At 36.4% G+C, this 18562-nt stretch overlaps 2 protein-coding genes across 4 annotated transcripts in view; both read left to right on the top strand.

Moving 5' to 3' along the window:
- Nucleotides 1-8722, top strand: part of LOC127624340 (syntaxin-binding protein 5-like) — a 111531-nt gene extending 102809 nt beyond the window's left edge. For both annotated transcript variants that reach the window (XM_052099127.1, XM_052099126.1), the window contains 4 exons: nt 3740-3905; nt 4013-4124; nt 4866-5086; nt 5279-8722. In XM_052099127.1, coding sequence (XP_051955087.1) covers nt 3740-3905; nt 4013-4124; nt 4866-5086; nt 5279-5320 — 541 coding nt within the window. In that variant the 3' untranslated portion in view covers nt 5321-8722. The remainder of the gene's footprint in view (nt 1-3739; nt 3906-4012; nt 4125-4865; nt 5087-5278) is intronic.
- Nucleotides 8723-11348: 2626 nt separating this feature from the next.
- The window catches only part of LOC127624099 (SAM and SH3 domain-containing protein 1-like), a 364714-nt gene continuing 357500 nt past the window's right edge, over nt 11349-18562 (top strand). For both annotated transcript variants that reach the window (XM_052098760.1, XM_052098759.1), the window contains exon 1: nt 11349-12454. In XM_052098760.1, coding sequence (XP_051954720.1) covers nt 11960-12454 — 495 coding nt within the window. In that variant the 5' untranslated portion in view covers nt 11349-11959. The remainder of the gene's footprint in view (nt 12455-18562) is intronic.

Raw genomic sequence — 18562 nt, 5'->3', positions numbered from 1 at the left:
CATCTATTTTGTGAAGTGCAGCAGTCCCTCCTGCAGCAAAGCACCCCACAACATGATGCTGCCACCCACATGCTTCATGGTTGGGTTGGTGTTCTACGGCTTGCAAGCCTTGCCCTTTTTCCTCCAAACATAACGATGGTCATTTTGGCAAAAAGGTTACATTTTTGTTTCATCAGACCAAAGGAAATTTCTCCAATTGTAAGATCTTTGTCCCCATGTGCATTTGCAAACTGTATTCTGGCTTTTTTTTTTTTTTTTGCAGTTTTGGAGCATTGGCTTCTTCCTTGCTGAGCACCCTTAAAGGTTTTGTTGATGTAGGACTCGTTTTACTGTAGATATAGATACATGTCTACCTTTTTCCTCCAGCATCTTCACAAGGTCTTTTGCTGTTGTTCTGGGATTGATTTGCACTTTTCGCACCACACTATGTTCATTTCTAGGAGACAGACTGTGTCTCCTTCCTGAGCGGTATGATGGCTGCGTGGCATTTATACTTGCATACTATTGTTTGTACAGATGAACGTGGTATATTAATGTGTTTGGAAATTGCTTCCAAGGATGAACCAGACTTGTGGAGGTCCACAATTTATTTTCTGATCACTGAGTTTGAAGGTAGGCCTTAAAATACATCCACAGGTACACCACCCATTGACTGCAATTAGCCAATCAGAAGCTAATTGCCTAGAGGCATGACTTTATTTTCTGGAATTTTCCAAGCTGCTTAAAGGCACAGTTAACTTAGTGTATTGTATGTAAACTTCTGACCCACTGGAATTGTGATATAGTCATTTAAAAGTGAAATAATCTGTCTGTAAACAATTGTTGTAAAAAATACACGTGTCATGCACAAAGTAGATGTTCTAAACGACTTATTAAATCTGTGGAGTGGTTAAAAATAGTTTTAATTACTTCAACATAAGTGTATGTAAACTTCTGACTTCAACTGTATATAAATATATGTACAGCTCTGGAAAACATTAAGAGAACACTGCAAAATTATCAGTTTCTTGGATGTACTATTTATAGGTATGTGTTTGAGTAACACATTTTTGTTTTATTCTATAAGCATTTCTCCCAAATTCCAAATAAAAATATTGTCATTTAGAGCATTGTTTCACAACTACTGTACCATGGCACACTGAAAGATTGTCAGGTGTGCTCTGGAAAATTATCAGATATTATCAAAATAAATCAGGTCTCTGGACTGAGACTACATTTTCATCCATTTTTCCTAACAGTGCGATTAAACTTTTCAAGAGGTCGCATTGTTGTGACTACAAAGTTGGCTGACTCTCTAATTGTGCGCTGTCATTTTTTGTTCCGTATGAGAAGTATCAAACGGCAAATGTTCCAAACGCGAAAGGAAAAAGCTTTACCCAGATCAGTCAGCGCTGCTCAATGGACAGATCAGCACAGAGATGTGCATTTACACGTGGACCAGTCTCGAGCGCTCAGCCGTGCAGATTATCATAAAAAGAGCTACGAGAAGCACAAGATGGGTCACAAATTCGGCATTGATTATTTATTTAAAACCTCTATGAAAGCCCATAATATGTTGATGATAAAACTCAAGCAGCTCGGCTTTGTTTGATGGCTTATGGCCATCCATCTTACTCTTGATCCCATTCCAGAGGTTTTCAATGGGGTTGAGGTCTAGAGAATTGGCTGGCCTTGACAGAGTCTTGATTAGTGGTCGACCGATATGGGTTTTTTAATGGTCGATGCTGACATCCAGAGAGCTGGGTGGCTGATACAATGCCGATATATCATACAATTTAATATAGTAAATAACAAACATAAAATGGCAAAAAACAAACAAATTAAACTCTTATTTAGCACTACATTTACAAAATTTCACACAAAACTAAAAAAAAATTATTGTATTTTAAATGGTAGATAGCAGTTTCTTCAGATTTCTGTTTATTCATAAAACATTTTTTATTTATTTGCACATGAAGAAATTGTTAATATATTAGGAAGAAGAAAATAACAGTACACACAGTAGTCCAGAAACCATGGATGGCATGTCCACATCAGCAATCACATTTACTCAAAAATATTGAATTAAACCAATTGTACATACAGTGCGCAGTGAATATGACATTTACTTTTAGCACATGTGAAGCACTTTTAACTTGGGCTGCATCCGAATACGTAGGCAGCTAACTTGCTACCTTGCTGCCTAATCAGTTAATGACTTAACTGACAGCTGTTTTGAATGAATGGAACACTTATGGAAATTGGTCTCCGAACAGCTTGAAATGCACCTTATTTTCATCCTACCTCTGTATACAGCCTCCGGAGGCAGCATTTTCCTAATTTCCTCGGATTGTCACAGGTCCGACCATCGTGATTTGTGAATGAAAGGAACTTTTGATCCTGATCCTGAAGTTTTTGATTTTAAACTAGATATCTGCATATTTTCAAACAGTTTATAATAGAAGTTTTATTGATATTTGCCTTTTATCATTAGAAAAGAAAGTTAAAGGTGACAGGGAACATTTTAGGAGAGACTGTTAGAACAAGGAAGATTTATGAGCGCTCCACAGGATGCTGTATCTGCTGAAGTTGTGTGAAGCAAATGAGATATGCGCATATTTGTAGACTGTATATGATATTCATTTTATTGATATTTGCCTTTTTATCATTAGACAAGACAGTTAAAAGTTACAGGGAACTGTTGAGGAGAGTGAGGGAGAATGAAATAGGAGAGTACTTTAACATTATGAGCTCAAAGACGCCTGCCGTGGATCTGATACGCAGACCATTTAAATGACACTTTGTTTCCCACCGGTCTATTATTGTAGTAACACGATGGTGCGTAACAAGAAAATTAACCATGACTGGTCGTTTACATGTCTCAGTCACTTCACATGCAAGCACACGATTATCAGTGCCCTCAAGAAACAAATCGGCCAAACCAGAAAATGTTTCGGCCGATGCCGATAATTAAAAAAGTCACAATATCGTCAGATTTATTGGCCTTGGTGATATATCGGTCAACCACTAGTCTTGATATGGTGGTCCTCCATCCACACCTTGACTGACAAGGCTGTGTGTCATGGAGCATTGTCCTGTTGGAAAAAAACAATCCTCAGAGTTGGGGAACATTGTCAGGGCAGAAAGAAGCAAGTTTTCTTCCAGGAAAACCTTGTACGTGGCTTGATTCATGTGTCCTTCCCAAAGACGAATCTGCCCGATTCCAGCCTTGCTCAAGCACCCCCAGATCATCACCGATCTTCCACCTGATCTAATGGTTATACGTAGACCTGGAGAGGCCTTCAAGCCACAGTGTCTCGCACCCTTGGATGAAATTTGGTGGAGGTTCTTGATGATCTGGGGGTGCTTCAGCAAGACTGGAATTGGGCAGATTCTAAATTCAAAGAAACTGATAATTTTGCAGTGGTCTAATTTTTTTTCTCCAGAGCTATATATATATATATGGGGGAGGGGGGCTGTTGCAACACAGATCTAATCACTGTATTGCTCTCCAGATTTCTTTGGCTTATAAATCTTTAGGGACGTCAGAAAAGCAGACAAACATCTGCGTGTCTGTCTCTATCAGTAGGAAGGTCAAAGTTAACCATCAAATGTGGAGTCCTTGGGATTTTATTGTAGATAACATCTACAAATTGTTTCCCATAATTTAACGGTGCTCAGCATTGCAGCTCTTGAATAATTGAAGAGGTGAGACATCCCTGAGCTGAAGAAATGTCTCTCTGTGCCATGCTGTTTTCAGTCTGCCAGGCTTGAGACCATTGCTGGATGTAAATTACCTACCCCTGACAGATATGCGTATAGCGAGAACATTCGGCTTCACCAACCTTGGCCAGGCCATGTACCTGACCTCCCCTACTGAGATCCAGAGGATCACTTACAGCCAAGAGGTTTGCGAGAGCCTGCAGGTGAGCAAAATTATCTTCATGGATTGTTCTACTACGCTCCTATACTGAGTAATATTTACGCTAATAATGGCAATGATGCTGATGATGATAATTGGATTGTGTAACAGGAGATGCTAGGTGAGCTGTTTACTCCAGTGGAGACGCCAGAAGCTCCTAACAGGGGATTCTTTAAGGGCCTTTTTGGAGGTGGAGCACAGTCTCTAGACAGAGAAGAGCTCTGTGAGTTCTCTTTTAGACAAAGTGATTTGTCTAGGACTGTGGACATACATGATACATTGTCGCTTTTATGAACAATAGCAGTAAATAAAACATCATACAATAAAAAATTTAATAAAAGCAATATCTAATAAAAATACTAATGACAATGTGTACGATGGTGTAAAACAGTTAAAGGATGGGCAAGGAGGAGGCGAGAACCGGCTTGTCAATATAAATCATAATTTAATGAAAACTCAAACCAAAAACACATAAACAAACACACATGACGGACATGCCCGTAATTCTCTCTCTCTTGAACAATCGTCACCGGCTGCCTTTATCCCTCGCGCGCCTCATCTTGCCGATTGGGGTCCGGGCGCGCGATATTCCGACCCGGCCCCGCCCCCCTCCGCTCCACAGATGGGTTTGATAATATCTTTTGTGCTTACTTGAGAATGGACTGCTCTCAGGGAAGCACAAATAAGCAGTCCATTCTCAGGTAAGTGCAAAAAACATCAGATATGTCATCATTTGTGGTAAGAAAGTAGACCATAAACAGAGGAATGTCCATTTAGATTTAGATCCTCTCTGTTAGTTACCAATGCGCTCTTTTCTTAATATAAAATGTAATAAGCACCTTCACTATGTGTAGTGTGTTCTTAATTGAGTGCTCATTCATGTTTATGTATTCTCTGTTTCCTCATTTGTAACATTATTTTCCCCACTCCTTTTCACCCTGTCCTTCTGTAATTTTTATTACAGTTGGGGAGTCAGGAGCTGGAAAAGCACCACGCAGTCTCGCTCAGCACGTTCCAGGTCCCGGGGGGATAGAAGGCATGAAGGGGGCAGCGTCAGGCATTGTGGGTGATTTAGCTCGAGCTCGAATAGCATTAGATGAGAGAGGACAAAAACTGAGTGAGGTAGAAGAGCGAACGGCTGCCATGATGGCCAGCGCTGACTCATTCTCCAAACATGCTCATGAGGTACAGCATATTTACTGGCTTCAGTAACAAATTAATAACTTTTTAAAAATAACTAAACCTTTACGCAATTACGCATAATTTTAAATGATGTGCACCTCCACTATTTTAATAATTGTCTTTCCAGCATTGTGGCAGTATGTTTGGTATCTGCAACTTTAATCTCCTTTTTTCTGTTTTTGCTTGGTGCTGCAGATGATGCTAAAGTGTAAGGATAAGAAATGGTACCAGTTCTGATCTCTGGGAAACAGCAGAGCCCAAAGGGACTGAGGAGATCTCTTACACAGCCTTGTTCATCTCTAATTCTTCTCCCACTTCCTCTCTTTATCCCTCTTCTGCTGGAGCAGTGGAATCCCTCGCTATCCTTTCCTAGCACAATATTAAAGACAGTCTCCTTACAGAACTGAGGCACAGACTGTGAGAGGCCCCAGTTTAAGGAATACCATACCATGACGGTGTGCACTCTTCGGTTTTTATTTGATTAATATTACCAGTCCTCTCCTGTGGCGGCTGGGCTTTCCAGGCCCTGAAATTCCATTTTTTCTCTCAGTCTTTGAATTGTTTTTGTGCTGTTGTTTTTTGCGATCATGTTCTGCCTCCCACATTGGAGAGCAGTAAGTAGTCAAAAAAAGACAAACAGACTAAACGAGAAAAACATACAACAAACACTATGAAAAATCGCAAAATATAAAAAGTGGAAAAAAGTATATATATACAGAATTCTAAATAAATCCTCATTAAAATCTGTATAAATGCCATATTCGCTATTTACTGTCAAAAGTAAAACTTAAATATGGAAGACACTGGGTGAAGCATGGGAAGAGCTCCATTCACAGGAAATGATGTCATAACATGGAGGCGGCAAACCTTTCAGAAGAAGAGAGAACATCTATACTTGTTTAAAATTAACTCAATAGATTTGTGTAAATTGACCTTTTTCCAAATTTTCCCTTTTTGTTTATTTATTTGTTATTTAGAAAAATAAATCTGTAAAATCATTTGTAAATGTCTAAATATAAAATGCTTTTTGGGTGATATTTTTAAGTAATTATTATGAATATCACTACAATAATGCTTTACATTAAAGTACCATCTACAGAGGGTTTATAATTAGTTGTCAGATGATCCATAGATGAAGTATCTACTTGAAAAACGAATTAATGAATTCTTTGTGAGTTAACTATTTATAAACCAATCATGAGTGATTCATCGATGGTATTTTCATGTGATACATTATCCAGATGTTTCAACTTGTAAACTTTCTATGAAAATTGGCACAGAAAATATCTGGTCTGGACAAAGATGTAAAAGAAAGTAGACAAATGTGTGATTGAAATCTAAAAGTTATCCATCAGTCATTGGGTAGACAGCCATATAGACCTCAATAGCTAGAACATTTGTTGCTCCCCTAAGACTGAAAAATAAGTCACAGTCTCTTTGGTGTTGGCTCTGATTTAACAGCTTTAACATAGAACACTTAGTTCAATATAGAGATTGTACTATGGTAAAAATATGTTGGTTGGGTCATTCAATGGTCCATTTCATATATATATATATAAGCACTTACTTGTTGGAAATGGCTCTATCAAACCTGATTTTCTCAAAAACACTTTGCCTCACAAATCAGGAAAAATTGGACCACCTTTAAAGACCTAATCTTCAGCGACTTTAGACTTGATTATAAGTGTGAAGAGCATAAAGTGTTTTTCTTTTTTTTTGGACTAGGTAACATTATTCATTGTCGTTTTGAATGTTAGGATAATATCATATAACAAGTTTGTCTAATGTTCCTGGTTTCACACTGGTGCTTAATGGCTATTAGTCTCCCAAGCCATATTCACATGTGTAGATTAACAGAATTTATTTCATCTTTGAAAGCACCTTTGTTCACCTACATTTAGTGCTAGCTGTTCATTCACAAACAGAAAATTAAAAAGAAGTAAATCTAAACACAAAGGCTACTCAGTATATGTTCCATTTCTTCCTTGAAACCACATTTTAGTGCCATTATATTTATTTGTACAATCTTATTTGTGGTTTGCAAGAAATGCTGCTATATATGTTGCATTGACTCATATGACCCATTGTCATTCAAGATGCTAACATTGATGTATTGAGCACTGATTCTCTCTTGCCTCTCTGCTCAAAATTTTTGCCATTCTGTGAATGAAATAGTTTGACAATCTGGGACCATAAATTGAGAGTGGGAGTGGCCATACTGACCCAAAAGACATTTGCCATATCTTTTCAAACACCAAAGATTTTCTTTCATTGAGTTATGTATTTCACTGACTGTGACAGCTATTTGTGTCTGAAGTATCACTGCATATTCCACCAGTAATAGTGTTGAGGTCTTTCCTGATGTTTTTGGCTGTGCGCTACCATTACAAGTGAAGTCTGCCTTTTGTGTTTTATATGCCGTATTTCAACAAAGAGAAATGGGGTGAAAAAGAATTACAAAACAAATCAAGCCAATCTCTCTCAGACTATAAATGTTTCTCTGTGTTAGACTCTATATTCTCTGTAGATGTGTTTTCATGCCATGGTGTTATAGTGTTTTTGAAAACCAGGTTTGTTTTTGAACATTTTGCTCATATGTCATCTCTCCTAATTAACTAATTCAATTATATTTGTAAAATGTGTATTTTTCTCTGCAGTACTGTATTTCCCTGAATAGATTTCCTTGTCATATTTTTAATCATCAATTATTGAAAAATTATTTTTATATATACTTTGAGGAAGTAGTATTTTGAGGTCATAAGAAATTATTAGATCTTGCACTCTCTTATTTGTTTTCTGTCATGTGGTCTGTTTGTTTATGCCATAATTGACACAACAGGGTGTTTTTTTAATTAAACTTGAGTGAGTGAGCATTCCCTTGATTCTTTTGCAAGACCAGTTAGTATCAAGACCTGAATATGCATCAAAGGTTTAAACATATGATAAGAGTCATCAGAAGACCAGTTAATTATGAGAGAGGATGTTTGCCATAAATTGTGTATTCAATTTACCAGTTTAATAATAAAATGTACACTTCAAAAACCAAAAATTATTTTGCAAGGTGTGGCTCATCTAAAGTGGTTACCCATGAGGAAAACTTTGATGTCATAGGTTGCTTTTTTCATTGTCAAAAGTATCCAATCAGCCGTGTTGAACTGTAATGCTGTATATGTCGGTAAAATGTTTAGTGTTCAACAACTGAGAAACCACCAATAGAATTTATTGGTTACAAATTTAGTTTATTTCATGTCTGTTCCATGGAGGTTTTGGATTCACTGTTGATGTGAACCTGGTCATTTGCCCTTCATAATCTTTCATGAGCAAGGAGAAAAAACATTGTCTGAATTTCCCTGTTGCTTTTTTGGCTTTTATTTAATTTACTCATTTTGTAATGTTTCATGTTGACTTGCAGTGAATCGTTTATTTGTCCCAGACAGAACATTCTTACCTGAAATATTACACTTTTAACATTCAGAAAATGCTCTTTTATTTTCTGTTCTGAATATAAGATTACCAGTGGGTTGCAGTATTTCTCATTGTAGCCAATTTCTTGTACAGTTTTATGCAAATTTCACATGTATGTTTATGACTATCTGCTGCCACAAATGATTTAGAATTTCTGTAGATAGAAATGACTGTGCAATGGAAAATAAAAATGATTTAAAAATCTCTCATGTGTTTGTGTTTATGGTTGTTGTTCTTAAAAAAAAACAGTTCTGTGATTCATTTTTTCTGACAAAAAAATACATTCTCTGAAAAACCTAAATATCTTATACCTTAATATCAGTGTTGTTTTAAAGAAAAAAAGGTTAATGAAATTGATCTTTAGATATTTTTGCAGGAAAACAATACAAACATTATCATCAAGAATAAGATTTTTGCCCTAATATCAAAGGTAATTGATATATAAAAAAAGAAATTATGATCCAACATGAATTTTCTTGGTAAAAAAAAAAAATATGATTGTGCCTGGTAACATGTGCATGTAAAATGGCTAGAAATAGCATTTTAGCTTAGCATAAAGCTAAAAGTTACACTAGGTTTATTTATATTTCTTCTGTTCCAAACTTACTTCAGACTTTCTTCTCTGTCTGCTCGTATAAATGTAACATTAGAGTGCATTGGGAATTGGGCATTCCAAATTGGGGAGAAAAGTGTTTCCTCACTGTTCAAATGCACTTTGGATCGCATAATTTATATGTATATATGTTTTCCATCTGAAAGGACTAAATATTAAATGAAACAAATGACAATAAAATGCAAAGTAATCTCTTCAGAAATAAAAATACTTTTTGATTGTAAATATTTTGTATTTTAAATACGTAATCCAGTACCATGTATTCCGTTTCTCCCCAACCCTGTATGTATGTATGTATGTATGTATATATATATTTAAGCAATATAACACGAGCAAGAGTGCGATATGGCCCTACATCAGCACTACTGTGATTCAGGCCGAGTGCCGTAGGTAATCTCAGCAGTGCTGATTTAGGGCCATATAGCATGATTGCGAGTATGGTCATAAAAAATGCATTTGTGCATGGTTCAGTTGTGCAATCAGATTAGAGGACCAGAACAAACTGTTGTGTGTGTGTGTGTGTATATATATATATATATATATATATATATACACACACACACACACACACACAGTACTGTGCAAAAGTATTAAGCACATAAGATGTTTCACAAAAACATTTGTCTTAAGATGGTTATTTCTATATATATATTATCCTAATACATTTTAAGGATCCATATTCCTTCGTATAGTGAGCAATGAGAATATTTCTATAGTTTACACAATAAGAGAAGAAAATTAACACTAAAAGATTGAACAGGAATGATGTTATACTATAAAATGCCACCAGGAGGGGTAGTAAGACAAAATAAAACAGTGATCAAATCAAACGGTTCTGAAACATTTATTTCGATGGTGCAAGAACACATATGCCATGCATGCATAAATTACATGTATATGTAAATTACATTACATGCATTGATTGGTGTGTTCCTGAAAACCTTAAGTATAAAATAAACATTTTATAGTATAGAACGGGGCTAAAGGCACACATTTTTTTTTCTGGACAAAGTGTATCAAGATAGATTTTTTTATTGAATCTTGAATGAGCAACTTAATTTGTGTGAAAATAAATAATAAAGAAAGTTTGTTTTGATGACAATTGGACCCTTTTACATTTTATAACATCTCAAGTACTCTATTAATTACCATTGTGATTGGATCAGTACATGTGATCCCACTTTGAACGTTTTTTCACAACAAATCTATTCAACCCATTTTAGAAAATCAATACGTTTTATGGAGGCTTATTACCCCAAATATCATTTCATTAATTGAAGTGTTATTCATATATATATATATATATATAACACTTGTAACAAAACTATCAGGAATTTTCATTAGCTAAATAAATGTGCAAGATTTTAAATATTATTAACTAGATCAAATTACCACAAAATCAAACTTTACACATACTTTATCCCCATTTTATCACGCCTGCAATATGGTGGAGCCTCAGTAAGCAAAACTGATAATTACTATATCAAGGCACATCCACACAACCATTTACATTATTAATATATATTGTGCAGTACAATTATTCATGTTATATTCTAAGTATTCACTCTGAGCTGTGCACAACCCTCCTATACATTATTCTTCTCAATTCAATGGCACACTGTCCATGGCGTAGACTTACAGGTATGTGCATAGGCTTTTTAAACTCAAAGAACTCCTTTCGCCTGATTTCAACGCAGGGGGCACCATAAGACTGTAGACTACCATAAAGTGAACAGCAGCACACACTGCAGCGCTCCTGATATATAAATCCTCTTATAGCGCAAGATCAGCACACACGAGGTACGCGCTTTGCGCGGGACTGGCAGGAGACGTCAGGGCGCTCGCACCTTTACCTGTCTAAGCTTTGCAAAAAAAAAAACAAAACAAAAAAAAAACATAACATCGGATTATAACGATACGGTTTATATTTATGCATATTTATTTTAAGAAACACAAGGCCAGCGTTTCATCTTGCAGTGACTTACCTCAAACTCCGACAAATTGACAGTTACAACAGCGCGTGCCCAGATTTGAAGCGCGCCTGCTCCCCAACCGTTGAGGGAAAACCGATCTTTTCCGCCGCGATTAGATTGCTCAGCAAATAGTGGCGAGAAGTCTGAACCCACACGTGCTCGTCCCCAAACCGGAGAGACGCGGTTTCGTTTGTCTTCACAGAGGAAGAGTTGGCTTCAGGCTGCACTGACAGAGACCAGGGACGGACGGTGGGCTCGTGAGATAAGCGCGAAGACCTTTTAAAATCCACGTGGTGCGTAAAATTCACGTTTATTCTTGACACTTCTGCATGAATAGAGGAAATAGACGGAGGGGAAATGTAGTCTCTATAGATGGATACCAACCAGCACATCTACTTTTGATGCAAACAAGAGGAAAACGCTCCTAATGAATGGCAATTTAAACGTGGCGAAATTTGACTGTGGAGTATTATTCTATGTAAACTGTGGAGGCTAGTTGAATGTTCTCGACATAGGTAGTAGCCTATTAATAAACGCTAAAGTGCCAAGCTCAGACAAACGGCTGTAACCTTCACGGACTCGTTTTTGTGGTCTCCCATGGATAAGTTACTCTTTTTAAATGCACGTTTCTCCATATTAGCGATTATTTTAATTACATAATTTTCTTCAAAACAACCCTGATATCAAAAACGGCAGAGAGAAGTGAAAGATGAGCTTGACGTTTTGATGGAACTATTTAGGCTACATAAAGCACGCGTTGGGTGAGTCACCTGCCCAAAAAGGTAAACACGCCTTTACAGATCTGAGCTTTAAACTCCATCCAAAATGATGACCAACGGACCCAACATCGTTTACGAATGGCTGAAAACCCTTCAACTGTGTCAATATGTCAAGGCATTTGTGGATAACGGATACGACGACTTGGAAGTTTGCAAACAGATCGGAGACCCGGACTTGGACGCCATAGGGGTTTTCATACCGCACCACCGACAGCGCATTCACGACGCGGTGCAGAGGTTAAAAGATGAAGATAAGGAGACTGCAACTGGGCTTTATTTCACCCTGGAGCCGATGTCCCCGGCCTCACCTCTGTACACGAGTCGCATGACCGAGTTCAAGCTGCGGGGCTCCAGGTCATGGACTGAACAGAGCGGCAACAGAGCCGGGCGCGCTGTAGGGTACATGGGTGGACCGAGGAATCTGACTCTGGGGAACCGGAAGGAGCTGGAGATCTACCCCAAACTGAAACTGAAGATAATGATCAGGGATAAACTCATTAGGGACGGGAAAAACCTTGCCATGCCGCCATATTCTAATAAGGTAGGAGTGTCTACCTTGCATCTGTTCCTAAATTCTGTGACACAAGTATAAACCACGTGGTGTGTAATTTTGACCCCAATCAGTTATTGGGGGCTGTAAACTGCCTGAATTCATTCAAGAAAACTCGCTCAAAATAGGGAGGGACATAATCTCATGTGTGAGTTTAGCATGCATGTGGTAGAAGAGGGGAATAAGACTGGGTACTGCTGATGGTGTTTGGCCTGAGGATGCAAGGAAATGGGGGTTTGATGACTGGACCATTGCGTTAATCTGATTTTTAAAATATGATCAATAGCCTACTGCCTGATTTCAGACACATAGACACACCCTGTGTTTCTAATGGCTTTTTGGGATCACTGGGGTAGCTGTCATTGATTGCTCAGTACAAGAAATGCTTTTACGCATCATATCAACCATTGAGAGAGAGAGAGGGAGAGAGAGCTACAGAGTGGGTGGGTGGGTGTGTGAATGTTATGATCCTGAATTAGAAAGTTCATTATAGGGATTTATTATTTATGATAATTTGCTTGAAGTTGATCTGGGATTTCTCTTGGTGTACAACAACTTAATGCTCTCAGCTGAAACCTGGTGTTTGAGTGGGTAGTGAGTGAACACTATAAAGGTTCCTCTTTTGGAAAAAGGGTCTCTCTTAAAACTCTCTTTTATAGTTACCAGCAACTGGGCCATGATCATGCTGGGCAGGAAATGAACAAAATAATTTTCAGAAAAATGGATGACTGCATCAGAAGTTTCAGTATTCCAAGTGTGATCCTGTGTCTTCTGTTCCATGTATTGTAACTGACTGGTGGATTGTGGAGATGAGCATTATGGACTGTCCTGTATTATCTATATATGTGTGTGTGTGTGTGTGCGTGCGTGCGTGCGTGCGTGTGTGTGTGCGTGTGTGTGTGTGTGTGTGTGTGTGTGCGTGTGTGCGTGTGTATGATGATGATTTAAAGTTTTACTGTGGGTTGGGATCAATATTTTTTTAAAGTGTTGACATGAATGATGATTAATAATAATTAACTCATAAAATTTTTATTGATTTTCTGACTTAAACTTCCTAGCAGTTGACAGTTCACTGAATCTATGGACATCCTGATTATTCAAGACAAGGGAGTGATAACTGTAACCTCACAGTGAAACTTAGGAAGAAAAAAAACATAAAAATATTAACGACTGAATTCTAATGACTCACTGTCTCTATATTATATGGGTCATTGACAAATAAGGTTGTCTAAAGTGATAAAAAAAAAATAATAATTTAAAATGAGTTTAAGACATGTCAAGTTCATAGAAATATAATCTTTTAATGTTGGTTTCACAAATTCTTTAAAAACATTTAAAGCATTTTTTACAAAAAACTAAATAAAGAATAAATGAAATTATGTGTTGTATCATCAAATAAAAGATATTAAAATACTTTCCTTGCACATTGAATATACAACTTAATAATAATAATAATAATAATAATAAAAAAGGAAAACAGTTATAACAAGTCAGTAATAAAGTTTTTTGAAATAACACACAAAAAAAAAAATATGTTTTTCAGGGTTGCGCCAAATGATTTGAACAAAATGTTCCTTTTCATAATGTAAAAATATCGATTTATTAACAGTTACAGAAATATTCAAACCAGCCCGTCTGGCACCAACAATCATGCCATGCTCCAAATCACTGAGATCAAATTTGGATTAATTTCAGATGGTTGATGTGAACATTAACTGAAGCTTCTGAACCGTATCTGCTTAATTGTATTCACTGCACTACTGCTACACGATTGGCTGGTTAGATAATCCCTTGGAAGATTGTTGGTGCCAGACAGGCTGGTTTGAGTATTTCTGTAACTGCTGATCTCCTGGGATTTTCACACACAACAGTCTCTAGAATTTACTCAGAATGGTGCAAAAAGCATCCAGTAAGTGCCAGTTCTGCAGACAGAAATGCCTTAATGAGGAGAGAAGTCAACTGAGAATGGCCAGACTGGTTAAAATTGACAAAGGCTACAGCAACTCAGATAATCACTCTGTACAATTGTGGTGAGAAGAATATCATCTCAAAATGCTATTGAGAAATGTGGATTGGTGTTGTTTTGGTGGCACGAGGGGGACTATTCACAGGTTCCATGATTGATTTAATCCATGAGTGAAAGTGTCCAATAACAGGGCTGTTTTTATTCTCAGTGTACAATAGAACCATTTTTATAAGGTTAATGATATGACTGGTCGTGAATTTGATATATTTCTAAATGACTATTTATTTGATTTTAGAAGGAACACTTTTTTTTAATGATGATACAATGACTTGAGTACACCTAATAGATCTGGACCAAAATGATTTTTTCTTGTCATTGAACCATATATATGTTTATATTCTCTATCTGTCTGTCTGGTATTCACGGATATTTTGCCACTTACCTTATTTTGCCATCAGATCACTATTCTTTTGTTTTAGGATTAACACTTTTTTTAAATGAGGAAAACATGACTGAGTACACCTAATAGATCTGGACCAAAAAATAAATAAATTCTTGTCATTGATTGACATATGTTTATATTCTCTGTCTGTCTGTCTGGAATTTACTGATATTTTGCCACTTACCTTATTTTGTCATCAGATCACTGTTTAACAGTAAATAAATCCCACTGAATTGGATCCAGAGTCGGTGCCAGGATATAATAATAGTTTAGGCGTGGTGGACATTTGGAATTTTGTGTTCTGCCCATAGTATTTAATATTGTTATTAATATTAGTATTGAGAGTATATATTCTCTAAAACACACACACACATCCACATTCTCACACAATCATCACAATAGTCTTTCACACCTAAGTGAGCATGCATGGTTCCCTCCTGTAAATAAAAGTAGAATAATTAATGGTTTCATCAGTCTGTGTTCACAAGTCAATTTGAGCGAATTAATTTGGCTTCAGATCATTTCATAAGCCACACCATGAGCACAATTTGAATACTTAAAAGCAAGTGTAGTCTGTAATTTTCAAGTATGACTTAATGTAAATGACCTATGATTTAGTAAAAGTTCATTTTGGATTGTGCAGATGCCTAGTTTTAGCACAATAACTAAGATCCATATCCTCAAGTCAATGCAAGCATTTCAAAGGCTCATTTGATTCAATCTGTTCAGAAAGTTCCTGTGTATATGTGTCTGTTTACTTTGAAAAGATAAGCTCACAGTATGTGGTCCCTAAAGCACTCATTGAACATATGCTGGGACAGAATGAACAGCGTAGCTGTGTGGTGTGTTAAATTTATTTTTGATTTACAAGGCAGCAATATACGGTGGTGTCAAAAAGGGAAGTAAAAGTAATGTAAAAAGATATGATAAAAGGGTTAGACCTATGTAATTTCAAGAGAATATGAACATTAGTTTTTCATTCCATAGCTACTGTAGATGGTGATTCTGAAGTGGATTGTGAGAATTTATTGAGAATGTTTGTTTAGTGTCTGAAATGTAGAACATTTCATTTTTTGATAATATGTGTTAAGAACACTGATTTATTTTATGTAATGTAGACTAGAACTTGTTAAAGAATTTTTTGCTGCTTTATAGATTATAGTTTTATGGGTTATGGTGGTTATTTTATTTATAGCTGACATATGAAAACCCAGCCTGATCTCATTAATATAAGTAGCTATTTGTACATTAATATTTGTAACATTAAACGTACATGTTTTTACATTTGAATAGACACTAAAACGAACAAATTGGACATTTGAAAGCATCTAATACATAATTGTTTTTTTTTTTTTTACATATTTACAGCTTTAGAAACATAAAATATTGACAAACCCATTACAACTATATTTGAATATGCGAACCGATTATAAACATTTTTACTGTTTTACAGATATTTTAGATCCCTTAACTCTACCCCAACCTCTAAACATAACCACATTTCAACAATATAAAAACATACAGTAGCAATACATTTTGTTAAAATATATGCATTTATATATATTTTACAGCCGCTAATCCCACACCTACTCCTAAACCTAACCATAACCATTTATTAATCATATAAAACACATAACCGGCAGATACATTTAATAACAATAATTTATTCCAAAAAATGGCAAACTTCAGTACAAAAATAGTGGGTGATATGCTGCATCCAATGTGCTCCCTGATGGCATAATATAGCACTGTGATGTGGAGAGTAGAATTTTAGTTCTTAATCGCTACAAATCTTCTCCTGATGCACTCTGTAATGGCACTGACATTTCTCATTCATACATATACATCTAAGAATACGGCAGTTGCAAACGGTCACAAGACTCTTGCGAGCCAATGAGCACTGCCGTAAAACCGCTGATTGTAATGCTTGAGGTGGCAATTTTTTTATTTTGAAAACGAAACCGACACGGGTTGACGGTTACAGCGGACACAACGGCACTGCGGCAGATGGAGATGGAGATCGATGAATAAAAGGCTTGAATTTGAGTCTGTTCTTCACAGAAAGCAGTCAGAAGATTTGGATAATAGCTAACAAATGTATGTATTAATTCTATTGTAGTTTTATGGTGCTTTTTGTGGTTTATTTAGTTTTTGGGCATATTCTGAAAACTCCTTTTGTGTCCCATGGCGAACAAAAATATAATTAAATGATTAAACAATTACAGATTTTTTTATTAATTTTAACATTTTAAAGTGTAGTCTTGGTTAAAGTTATAAACTCCTTTTAAAATGTTGTATGGAGCAGGAGAAATCACAGAACTAAATGAAACTTATGTTCAGATTATAATGTCAACTGCATTAAATAAATGTGATGGCATTTTGCTAATTAATTCTATGAATTATTCAATATTAATCAATTCAAACAGTACACGTAAACATTTTTACGTTTCTATAGGTGTTAATACGTAAAATGATGACGTTTACATACTGTCAATACATCAATATTGTAAGTTTAAGTGTCTATGCAAACATAAGAGAATGTAAGTTTGCTAGAACCGAACTTTATCTAAGAGTACATACAAGTTCTCATGAGATCACATCTGAAAACTGCTTGCAGCTCTTTATAGATCCTTAAACAGACTGTGGAATGTCATCCCCTCACACACCAGACCATAATCCTTTTCATGATGCTATGAAAGCCCTTAGGGGAGCCATAAATGCACATAATGCTTTCCTATGCTACTGAAGAGCTTTATTTATTTAATGATGCTGTATCTTCTTTTACTGGACATGATGGATACACACTTAATGTTTGTGTTATGGGCTTATTGTGTTAGCAGACTTGTGCTGACAGCACATATGCCCTTGATATTGTCTGTCTTTAACTGAATTCTCTGCATGTAGATAATTTTGGGTTTCATATGTTTTTGTCCAATAGGGAGAATGTTAGGTGTTATCTCAGCAGTAGTGCAGTGAATACAATTAAGCAGATACGGTTCAGAAGCTTCAGTTAATGTTCACATCAACCATCTGAAATTAATCCAAATTTGATCTCAGTGATTTGGAGCATGGCATGATTGTTGGTGCCAGACAGGCTGGTTTGAATATTTCTGTAACTGTTAATAAATCGATATTTTTACATTATGAAAAGGAACATTTTGTTCAAATCATTTGGCGCAACCCTGAAAAAAATTTTTTTTGTGTGTTATTTCAAAAAACTTTATTATTGACTTGTTATAATTGTTTTCCTTTTTTTTTTTTTATTATTATTAAGTTGTATATTCAATGTACTGCTCTGTGAAGCCTCTCTCTCTCTCTCTCTCTCTCTCTCTCTCTCTCTCTCTCTCTCTCTCTCTCTCTCTCTCTGTCTGTGTGTGTATTATAGCTATGGCAGGGCGGAGGGCGAGGCCGGGTCATGATCCTACACACCCGGTCCCGTATTAGGCTAATTATGCCTCCGTGAGGGATAAAGGTCGACTGCAGGGGATCGTGCGGGAGAGAGAGATCATTTACGGACATGTCCGTCATGTGTATGTTTATGTTGTCTTTTAAGTTTATCATTAAAACTATTATTTTGAAAAGCCGGTTCTCACCTCCTCCTTTCCATTGATCCCTTTATAGTAGCCTTTGTTTTCTCCACTAAGATTTTGAGGGTTTTCTGCTTTAAAACTATGCTGTGGTGGCTGAAGTT

This window comes from Xyrauchen texanus, chromosome 30 (assembly GCF_025860055.1).
Source record: "Xyrauchen texanus isolate HMW12.3.18 chromosome 30, RBS_HiC_50CHRs, whole genome shotgun sequence".
NCBI lineage: Eukaryota > Metazoa > Chordata > Actinopteri > Cypriniformes > Catostomidae > Xyrauchen > Xyrauchen texanus.
Note: the sequence above shows the minus strand (reverse complement) of the source record. Positions and strands in the feature narration are given on the sequence as shown.